Source organism: Temnothorax americanus, unplaced genomic scaffold (genome assembly GCF_048541705.1).
Source record: "Temnothorax americanus isolate GAGA-0224 unplaced genomic scaffold, ASM4854170v1 Scaffold5, whole genome shotgun sequence".
In the NCBI taxonomy this organism is placed as follows: domain Eukaryota; kingdom Metazoa; phylum Arthropoda; class Insecta; order Hymenoptera; family Formicidae; genus Temnothorax; species Temnothorax americanus.
Window position 1 is genome coordinate 2,459,055 of NW_027509657.1, and position 11,682 is coordinate 2,470,736.

Sequence of the window (11,682 nt, forward strand, 5' to 3'; positions counted from 1 at the left end):
GCGACAGCGCAGCGCCACGGTACGGTATGCATAACTGTGGCTGTGGCAGTGCTCCGTCTCGTTTTGTTCGTGCGGCGCGCGGTTTCGTGCATTATCGCGCGCTCGTTCGCTCGCTCGCCCGGCTCGCCAGAGCTTCTTCGCCCGAGTCGACTCCGATTAGTCCGATTCAAGTCGATTGAGTCGAGTCGAGTCAGTTTGTTTTGAGACGCGAGACGATGAGGTTCGCCGACGCTCGCACGACCACGATTCGATGTCAGAACGACGAACCCGACAACCAAGCCGCCTCCCGCCCGCGCTTTCTGCCCCTTCGCGACAGGAGTCAACCGGAGCGCGTCTCGTTCTCGTGGTGCAGCAAGCGGCGTAAAACGGAGTAGTACCGCGTCTTCCGACGCAGGACGAATGAGAGTCGGGGGTTTAAAGAAAAAAACAAAATAGAACGATACGGAACGAAGGTGGAGAGCGATAATCGGCGAGAGAGCGAACGAAACGGAGACGAACGGAGGGCGACACCGAGGAAATTCGACTTACGAGCGACTTCGAAAGCGAATCGAGATAATCGAAGGTATAGCGCGACGACAAGCGACGTCCTTCGTGACGACGAAGGGCACAGAGGTCGGCGCCGGCGGTATACGTGCCGAAGAAAAAGCGCTCGGACAATTGAGGGAATGTATGGGACGTCGAATAACGAATCTCCACGGAATCGATTAACGTATTTAAGAATAATAATTAAGAAGTAAGTAATTTAAGAAGGCGCGGAACGCACATTTCGAATAAAGCGCGTCTCGCGTCTCGAGGGACGCGCCGCGGCACGGCAGCTCCGCGAGCGTCCTTTTGTTGATCACAGTTTGTTTTCCGAGCGGGTGATCCGGGGCGAGGGAGGAGTAAACGCTCCCGCGGTCCGAGGGCCCGTTCAGAAGAATTATGTGGTACTCCCCGAGCGAGAGCGTTCAGATGGAGGACGGTGGGAAGGGACGGCGGGAGGACGACGAGTTCCCGACGGATAACGTCGATTCCGGATTCCTGTCGGCCGGCAACGTGCAGATCAGCGGCGAGATCCGCGAGTCCGGGACGCCGCAGCCGCGGACGAACGAGAACCGGCAAGCCGAGCCGGCGGCATCGGCGTCGGGGGCGACGACCTCCGCAGCGTCGTCGTCGTCGTCGCCGTCGGCGACGATGGCGGGGGCGGGGGAGCCTACGCGGATCGTCGAGAGCGGCATCGTGGACGTCGACCTCAGCGAGGGCCTGAACCAGCTCACCCTGAAGCAGCGGCAACAGCCCGGCGTGAATTCGCTCGCCGTCGACAGCGGGGACCTGGCTCGGCCCGAGCCGACACCCGTGAGAACGGGACCGCAGCACCGGGGTGACCTTCTGCTCGAACAGCACCAGCGGGAGGATGTTGGGAAACGCGAGATGAACGAGAACGCGTGGCGGCAGATTTATTATGGGCAGGACGAAGACGGCGACACGTGAGTTCGATATCTATCAATAATTTGTTAATACATGACAGGATAATTTCTCATTCGATCAAGATTAACTCTCAACTTGCCTTTGGCGCACTTGTTAATTTTTCCAGTGTTTTTACCGCTAACATTTCAAATTTGATAACGATATCGCGGCCAGTCATGTAATGATAAGAAGAACGGTTAACGTATAATTTTATCAAAAATTTAGGATATCTGATATAGTAAAACTCTGCTGATCTCTTTCGATCGCTTGAAAAAAATGTGCGTCTTCTTCGTACGTTGTACTTAAATTATCTTGTTATTACCAATTTTATAAGTTGTTATTATAATATTATTATTAACTCGGGGACCAAAGGTACCCCAACCTACGCCCCGAATCCGAAATCTTAACACATCAGCTGATACGATCTAGATCTTAGGGGGTTCCCAATCTTTTTTGTTCATGAAGAGGGCCATGATAAGAACTTCAGATTCGGGGCGTAGGTTGGTTGGGGGTCTCCCCGAATCCGAAATCTTAACGTGGCTTTCGCTTCATGAACAAAAAAGATTGAGAACCCCCCTAGGATCTAGATCGTATCAGCTGATGTTCTTCAAGCGTCTATTGTCGGTGGAAGTGCCTATAATAATAGAGGTAAACAGCTTGTGTTTATCGACGAGGATAGAAACGACGACGTTTGAGACAGAAGTGTAGATTGCTGGAAAACTTTGATGTACGATTATCGCCGTTAAGTACGATCAATCCTCAGAGGCTGCTTGTAAAGTCAAATAGATCAATTGATTAAAAATAACGCGTTACTCGCGAGATCTCGTATGCATAATTTATGACGTGATAATTTCATTTAATCAGAATTTATTTACATACCCAGAAAGATTTCAAAGAAAGATTATATCCTTCGTGTATGCTCGTTAATTTCTCCAGTGTTTTTTACCGCTAATATTTCACATTTGGCCACTGAGTATCGCGGCAAAAACGCGTAATTTTAATTTACATAATTTTAATCAAAAAATGTTGGAGCACAAGATTCGCGTAATAAAACTCCGCTGATGATCTCTTTCGGTTATTTAAAAAAATATGTATAGCATTTAGGATACCTAATTCAGTTTTTGGAATAGAAAAAAATCCATATTTCGTCCAAATCTACATGCGCGCGAAATTTACTTACGCGTATTCGAAAAAGTGGCGGAGGAAAAAAAAGAGAGAATCTCGTTTCCCTACCGTTTGATCTCTATCGTATAATAAACTGACCGACGAGCTCAACCTAGCAAATAATCATCTTTAATCTCGCTTAACTATCACGTGCGGTTTCTCTTTTTTTCACGGCATAGCATTTATTCAGGAGTTTCTTACAAAACTGGCATGCGTTGATTCATGCGCAATCATCGGTATGCATAACGTTGACGTTTGTGATTACGTTTGTGGTTACGTAAATCTAATGACTTATGTAAATAAATTCAATGACTTGTATATATAGGTACGTTTAATTATGACGACATTTGGCAAAGCTCGTTGACCGATTCGGTTAAACTAGTTTGTATTAAAAGGAATTCCGCTAACGTGTGTGATAAATTAGAACGATACACAAGAATTTCATAAAAAGATTTTATATCGAAAGAAAATTTTATCACAATGTATAATTATTACACACACACACACACACACACACACACACACCCACACACACACACACCCTCACACACACTCCCACACACACACACACACACACACACACACACACACACACACACACACACGATATCGCGAAAGATATAAAATAAAGAAAGAAAGAAAAACGGACCAGAGTATTTTCTCGAGCTAAGAGTTAACAAATAAGAGCGAGAGTCAAGAGATGTTTCAAGTTCGCTAATCAACATTGGTTGTTTATTCTTACATAACGCATTCGTTGTTACAGGCAATTGCACATCGCGATCATACAGGGCTATATGGAGGCCGCGCTCATTTTGATAAGGCTGGCGCCTCATCCGTGCTTCTTGGACACTTATAACGACGATACGCAATCGCCTTTGCATCTGGCAGTGTTGACGAATCAATCGCTGATCGTCAGGCGGCTGATTCTGGCGGGCGCGGATCCATCTCTGAGGAATTTTCGTGGGAACACGGCCCTCCACCTGGCCTGCATGAGCGGGGATCTCGCTTGCGCCAAGGCTCTCACGGACCCGTTGTCCCCGATGGAGAGGAACAGGCTGATGCCCGGACAGACGGTACCCGCCTTACCTCAGGATTTGGAGAAACGTAACTACAACGGTATATATTAAAAATATTGCTAAATATTGGCCAGTCTCTCGGAACAGTCGCTGGTTCGCGATGAATAATAGAGACTAAAAAAAGCGGAAGCACGTTATTAGACAAAATTGAGATGGAATTGTCACACACAGAGCAGAACGGCGTTCGCAGCTGAAAGATTGAATAAGCGCGACAGAGAGCTCTTTGCCTCTATAGTCTCGCGTCTTAGGTATTTTACTTTAATGGTCTGCGACTTTTTCCTGTGGTTACAATAGCTATTTGGAAGCTTGCAACATAATTGCCGTTAATCAACGTAACGTTGCGAGGAAAGACAATTTACCTATATCTATACGTGACGGTAGACACAAAAGGAACCCGGGATGGCAGGAAAATCCTAACTGCTTTTACCGCATAAATTAAGTCACGTGTAAGACTTATATAGCGAACGATGATGCCATGTGATTATGGACACGAGGAACCATGTGGCTTTCCTATGACTTCATCACTTTCATTTGAAGAATCATGCTTTTTCGCGTCTACGTTTGAAAGTTTTATCGTCTTAAACATATCGGAAATATTGCAATTGCTTTTGCATAGAAAAAATAATCTGATTGAAATAATTTGAATTTTAAAAGTTGCACAGCTATTATATGTCGAGTGTTTTATTTCATTAATTTTTTAAAGTAATTTTATATATAGAATATTTTATTAATTTTATTAATAGAATACTTTTCTATTCTTTCAATATCGAAATGCAAACGATTTGTGCGTAAATTGTAAGTGACAAAAGATGAAACTCTCCGCGAGAGAATAGTCTTCAGAGATGCGAGTAGAGAGAGAAATGGTACTTTTCATTGCATTTTCACGAACTTGTATAGAGACTTAATATCTGATGACGGATTAGAAAGATATTCAGCGTCGTAAATTGAAAATTTTTGTTATTTATCGCGATTAGCGACTAATGACGCGGCTTATTCTGACAAATCTCTCAAAGCCGCAGCTTTATCGTACCTACTTATATTCGCGGAAGTTTTAACCGAGGCCGCGTTATTGTCACGCTCTATCTGAACGCGATTCTTTTCGTCATAATAGCGTAGGAATTCCCCGAGAGTAAATACACTAGTACCTCTTACCGATACATTCGTTATCGAATCGCGATCGGAAATGACTGCTAAGACTTATTATCATCATAAATCAAGAATCGAATAAGTACGATCGGCGGTAGTTCGAGTCTATGCGGTTCACGTGCCCGACAAATCTGTCAAATCTGCGGAGTCTGATGCCGGAGAAGAGGCGCGCGTCACTAATTATGTAAATTAGTAATGCGCGTAAATGTTTAACAAAAAAAGAAAGAAAAACATTAGGAGGAAAAACCCGCAGGTGTTTTTAGACGCTTTGTGTCATTGCCCTTTCAAATCAAAGACTTTTACAATGAAGTGACAAATAGAGAGAGAGAGAAAAAAAATCGACTCCGATCGACAGCGAACGTGTTGCGAAATATTCACCGGCTTTTTAAAAGTCTTGGAAATCCCGTGTAGCGTCATCGGCGCGTATTCCGCTGCAAGCTCGTGCGAGACGCGGATAACGCACCTAGGATCACGCATGTGCACGCACGTGCGAAGAGTGATGCAATTCCGATCGCTCGTGATGATTTCGACTAATCGAATTCGAGGGCGAAACTGCGAAACTGTGACAATAAAATTCTACCCACGTTTCTACGTGCGTTTCGTTAGATAATTCACGCGTGTACGATTCGGATTTACAATTAAGGATAATAGAATGAGTCCTAAGTCCTTCTTCCGCGCGACCGAGAGATCAGTTAGAATATTTGCGTCCAAGGTCTACTTGTTTTTTTTTTCTTCATCAGCAGGAATTAGATAACGTTGTTATTTCCGCGAAAGCAATTTCACTGTAATTTAATTTATCTGAATACACAAACACGCAACCATCATTTCTTTTCGAGAAAAGAAATAATTGTTTATAGCTTGTTTCACGCGGTTAAGTCAATCTTTACATAATTGTTAAGCTAAGCAGATATATAAGATAAGTGTGCAACAGGGCTATTTAATTGAAAAGACGCTTTGATACCAACGCAAAGCTCATCGCACTTTGTCGAAAGCGCACGGAATTTTTTTTTTTAAGTAGCTTAGCACAGCAGAGGGATTGTTTTGCACACACACGATGGAATTTGGCATGGTCCTACACTTGCGCGCGCGCGCGTTACATCACCGCGAGGCGTCGCGACGGCGACGCCGGCCGCGAGATCGGAGCGTATACGCGAGAGAGAACAGATGTTCGTGATATTTAAAAATATCCGTAGAACTATTTGCATGCTGCGCTCGATATTCTCGCCTCGTCTCGTTCGGATCGGGAAACCCCACAGCGGCGTCGACGTCAGTGGCTTTCGTCGAACTTCCGCCCTTAAAAAGTCAACCCTTTCTCGTGATTAACCCTAGTCACGCAATAGTGGTGTCGAACACTTGAGTTTTTTATTTTAAACGAACATGAGAATGTGGTAAAGTCTTTTACGTCGTTGCAGCGTTGTATTATCGTCTAAATTCTTTGAAAGTGCGTTCTGTGTGATTTAAACTAAGCAGCCTCGTTGACGCCGACAGCCTTATTTGGAGAGGCAAACGTATAGATAGGTAATTAAATCTATTAATTCTTTCAATGTCATTGCCACCGATCCTACGCAGTTCTTGCACGATGGAAACGGAGGAGCGATAGCGCGCCTCATACACGCCGCGCGTATTCACATATTTATGAATCTTTGCGATGATCTATTAGATTCATATTTCTATCTCCGCCATTGAAAAGTGAGGCGATATCGACGCAGTATATAATGTACGCAAGTATGCCGTCGAATTCCGCCAATGCAATCGGTAACGCGCGGCGCCGTTAATTTTAGAAGTTACTTCGATCGGCGCGGGCCTAGTTTGGACCGCGGGACGCCAAGCAAAATCTCCGACGACAATGATTCACCGTGCGCGTCTTCCTAGTTCTATCTATATCTCACGACAAGTTGAAGCATGTGACTGGCCATCGTTTCGATATGCGTATATCTCCGCGTGTTTCTGATTCCGTCAAGGGAGATGATAGGAAACTCGAGAGAAATTAGATGCAAATCGGCGGTTAGTTGCTCGAAGAATTCGGCGACATAAAACACATACAGGATACATATAAATATAAAAAAATGCCACGCATATTCATGCCACATATGAATAATTGATGTTATTTAATTGATGAACGATTTACTTGAGAAGTTTTTGCGGCAGGGTTTCTTTCTTTCCGTAAAATTATCCCCCAAGAAGATAATGTATAATAGAATACTCCTTATATTCAACATAATTTTCATTGTACACTGCTTGACCTCCGGTTCTTGGTTCGATTTCAGGTGAGATGTGCTTACACCTGGCCGCCGGTAACGGACACGTGAACCTGGTGCGTCTTCTGCTGCGTCTCGGCGCCGATCTCGAGGCGAGGGAAGGGCTGGCGGGAAAAACGGCGCTTCACCTCGCGATGGAACGCGGATGTCAATCGGTGATTAATTTCCTGCTGCAGGAGTGCAAGCCCTGTCTGGACACGCAGATGTACAGCGGTCTGACGGCCTACCAGCTGGCATTGTGCACCGACGGCCAGCTCGCTAAGGAGCTAGTGCGACGCGGCGCACAGCCGGAGCCGTTGCCGGAATCGGATTCGGAGAGCAGTTCTGAGAACAGTTCTGAGGACGAGGCTTACGGAGAGGCGAGTTACTTGCCCGCGATCGTCAAGATGCAAAACGCGGTCGAAGTGAATGTCTGAAGAGTACCCACTGGATAAGTATCGTACACTGGAAAAAAAATCTGGTTGAATTAATTGGACGTCTGGTGGAAAGTGAACGAGCTAAATTTTTCCAATTAATGCAACTAGAATTCTAGTTATGCAGTCAGAATTCCTATTAATTCAACCAATATTTTCTGGTGAAAAATGAACGAACCAGATTTTTTTTTTAGTGTATCAATTTGTTGAACAAATCTAAACGATTGCTGAAAGAGAAAATGATAGAAAAAACATATGTTACATATGGCACGAGGACGTATCTCGAATTCTATGGAAACGGCTACGAAGTTATTTTATCGTGTTATTTTATCAGCGAATCAAGACGGATAAATCTGCAGTGAATAAAGTTAGTTAGAGTCAAACATGATTAAAACTGCATCGCGAGAATGGTGTTTCATACATTATATACAACAAGTGCATAAATCTGTACCTAGCTTTTTAATGTATTTACGAAATCATGTTGATCAATCGGATGAGTTTAGATGATTGCTACTTGAAAGTAAAAATTAGTTTTATTAAATTGAATAACAATCACGTTTGGCGAATCAAATTGTAGACACAAGTTTTGACGCGCTTATGACGACGTTCTAATTAATCGAATTGGATTAGGATGGATAATAAGAAAATTGCTAGTTAATTAGCTTTGACTTGTGTTATACGTGCACAATTATAGAGATGCAGCTTGAGCTCATGAGTATTACTATTATAATGCAATTGTAGACTATTCAAATCGATACTAGCGGCGGTGTATGCCGGAAGATAAGCGAATAAAAACATATATCGGAGATACGTGGATATCGAAGATCTCAGAAACGAACTTATACGCGATTAACGAATATTCGATTGACGAACGAAGCAACGACATATGAACGTAGATTGTCCTAATAGTATCTTTCTTTATCAATGTGCAATAGGTAGATGTGCAATATCTCGAAGCGTGTTTCTGAAACGTGTTGTAAAAATAATACGAAGGACAATCCATATTTCAGCGCAAATAACGGTTCTACGATTGAACAATTTGTGCGAACGAAGAAGGGAACGTGATTATTATAGGATGTGTGACAACGTGAGAATGGAACGTTTGCGCCTTGCGAGCGCGGTATTTAATTTATATAATGTAAATAGAGAAAAGAGTAAGTAATAGGTAGTAAATAGAGAAATATTGATCCCCCCGCGCGTTCGACGAATGAATATCTACGAAAAAGGGTTTTATTACGAATCGTAGAGTCGAACGCGAGATTGGCCCGTGGTACAAAATACATCTTAGGTCGAAGAGAAATAATTAAATTATCGTTCTTACATGTGACTTGTAGCGGTACTGTATATGTGCGTTATTAATGCAACGCTCTAATCAGCTGAGATAATGGGCCAGATAGCTGTACAATATACGCATGTATTTATGTTAGCATAGCAAAGAGAAAAAGATCCAAAACAACATGTTTATCAACGATGAACGTTAACCGGATCAGTGTTCATTTAGTAATTTAAGATTGTCAAAGATATATATGTATAGTAAATCTCTCTCGCGTGTACATAGTCATCTTCCGTTAAAGTCATTTAATCACAGCTACGATGTATAAACAACGACGACAATGACGTTGTCATTATTGTTATATTCCTGTACGTAAAAGCCATAATTATATTTTATAATAAAAAAAAACGATGTTGCGAAATTCAACTCTCCTTCTTCTATGTCCCGATCGACTGACATTATTATTTACGACACAAAAAAACACAAGAAGACGCTTTGGGTCAACACATTCCCACGAGGAAATCTGGAAATTCCCACGTCGCAAACACGACATAAGTTCAGAGGAAAGAACGTCTTTCAGATATATATATATATATATATATATATATATATATATATGTATATATTGTCCCGGACATTTATTACAACCAAAAAAAAGAATATCTCTTAAAAATATATTTATAATGATAATATAAAAAGACACGAAATGGCACGAGATTCTTATACAATACTCAATATTCCTGTCTCTGAGATAAATAATTCGCCATAAATATCTTAACGTATAATTACAAGTATATAGATCTTGTATTTACTATGTATTTATTGATATAGATAATACGAAGTTTAGCACAAAGAGTATAATTCAAATGTAACGGGGTTTTTGAAGATGTAAGAAGCGGCGGATGAAGCGGTGCGGTTAAATCCGCAACGGCGACGTAAAAATCTAGAGCAAGGGCCGGCCGTCGCGTGTTATTTCGAGTTTCGTGTAATGGTCTAGGCATTCCAAGAAGCTCGCTCATTCCTTTTTCAGGGAGTTTTTGATCCATAGAGAGGGAGAGAAAGAGAAAGAGAATTCATGCAGGTTTTGGGGTATATTTGGATATCGTAGAAACGACGGCTCGTCTGAGAGCGTGTTCCCCAACACGTAAGCGCGGAGTAATTATAGTCGCGTCCGCAGTGGAATGTCGCTCCCAAGATAGACGCGCGTCTCCTCGCTCATGGGAAATCCTGTGAAAAGAGGCGGTTTTCACCGTCGGATTAACGTAATCAGCGATTAATTTGGCCTTTACCAATTTGTTAACACGCGTAGTGAAATAATACGTAAATTCATAGCCAAGAGCCCCAATACAGCTTAACGCTCTCTTCTCCAACTTCTGAATCCTCATCAGTTCTTAAAATGTTGTTCGTATCTCTCTAGGATTCTGCATTCGCCTACTACATTATTTAATATTTATAAGATTCTAGGTGATTATAATTTTACTTAAATTTGATATAAAGGAAGATTAAATTATATATAGGGACAAAAAATATTGAAAATTTTGCTATAAGCAATTCTGTCGGTTAATTTATTCGCCAATCAAAAGTCGGAGTTTTGTCAAAATCACCATAATTAGCGATCGACAGAGTTACTTGCAGAATAATTTCTAATTACATAATTTACCGTTTATTGATCTAATCTCTTTTTCCATATGTCAAGCAACAAAAAGAAAATTCCAAGAGCTCCAAACAAAATATTAAATAGATATTACCTTGAGACCTTGGATGAGATAATCGCCGATTAACCGGAGTTCAGTCCAGGTCATCCTAGATCGGATCGGACTCTTTAATTTAAATGCGCAATTCTTCGTAACACACAGTCCGAGTACTTTTTAAATAAATAATGATTTTTTAAGCCTTTCCATTTGACGAAAAAGGGTCTATTTTTTAAATTTAAACAATATCTTCGTCGTGCCCACCATATCTACATTCGGCACCCATTGTTCTTCCATTTTCAAAACCCGCGTTTTAGAGATTCACCAGAGGATTATCAACCGGATTTTCCGGTAGATTCTTTCGCTTTAGCCGCGAAAATATGATATTAAAAAAATTGAGAGGTATTAAAAAAACAAACCTAATGCCCATTTCTATTTTTTCTAATTTTTTTTCTAATTCTATCTTTTTTTAATTCTTAGAACTTAAATTAGAAAATAAAACAAAAAGTAATTAAGTTAAACCGAGATTAAAGTTAATTTACATTGGTGAAATAAAATTGAATGACTAATTAAATGTCTAGTCTTTGTAGTGGAACTTCCTACATTTTTTGTCTTTCCTTCTTTTCCGTCTAATTTATAATTAAAATCAAATTACATATCCACATTTCGGTTTAATTATATCTTTAATTATTTTATTTAAAGTGTATAGAAAGTGTATAGTGTGCAACTCCAAAGAAAACTTATCGCATGATGGTATAATAGAATGGATGCGCATGTTTGCTGTAACTTTTCTTTACATAAATACGAAAAGATTACGATGATAACGAAATATCTCCAATAATCTAATTCATAGTAATAATCTACATTATGCATTTAATACAATATGTCATGTCATCACTCATAAATGAATACTACTCATTAGGTCTGTTCTTTTTGCATGTCTGTTCGATTGCACTATAGGTTCACTTAAAATGAAATATATATATATATATATATATATATATATATATATATATATATATATATATAATTACATGAAGAAAAGAAAGATGAACAGTATAAAAAGTACAAAGAACAAATTCGTTTTCGAGAATAAAATTCATATTTAAAAACGACAAAGACAAATTTAAATAAATAACTAAAAATTTTTTAAATGTTACAACAATAATATTTTTACCTAAAGCGATATTTTTATGGCAAACAAATAAATAATGA

The 11,682-nt window shown here is 40.8% G+C and overlaps 1 protein-coding gene across 1 annotated transcript; it reads left to right on the forward strand.

Annotated features, from left to right (window-relative positions):
• The first annotated feature begins 35 nt into the window (after nucleotides 1-35).
• On the forward strand, nucleotides 36-7,657 carry LOC143904234 (NF-kappa-B inhibitor cactus-like). Its single transcript, XM_077418691.1, has 3 exons — nucleotides 36-1,466; nucleotides 3,374-3,726; nucleotides 7,100-7,657. The coding sequence occupies exons 1-3, from the start codon at nucleotides 922-924 to the stop codon at nucleotides 7,504-7,506; spliced, it is 1,305 nt and encodes a 434-aa protein (XP_077274817.1). The 5' UTR covers nucleotides 36-921; the 3' UTR covers nucleotides 7,507-7,657.
• The last annotated feature ends 4,025 nt before the right edge of the window (nucleotides 7,658-11,682 follow it).

What these genes read in the sequence shown, in the direction of transcription:
- LOC143904234 (XM_077418691.1), top strand. Translation starts at nt 922, where the DNA reads ATGTGGTACTCCCCGAGCGAGAGCGTTCAGATGGAGGACGGTGGGAAG. An exon ending in CAGGACGAAGACGGCGACAC is followed by an intron (nt 1,467 to 3,373) that starts GTGAGTTCGATA and finishes TCGTTGTTACAG; the next exon opens with GCAATTGCACATCGCGATCA. An exon ending in GGAGAAACGTAACTACAACG is followed by an intron (nt 3,727 to 7,099) that starts GTATATATTAAA and finishes GTTCGATTTCAG; the next exon opens with GTGAGATGTGCTTACACCTG.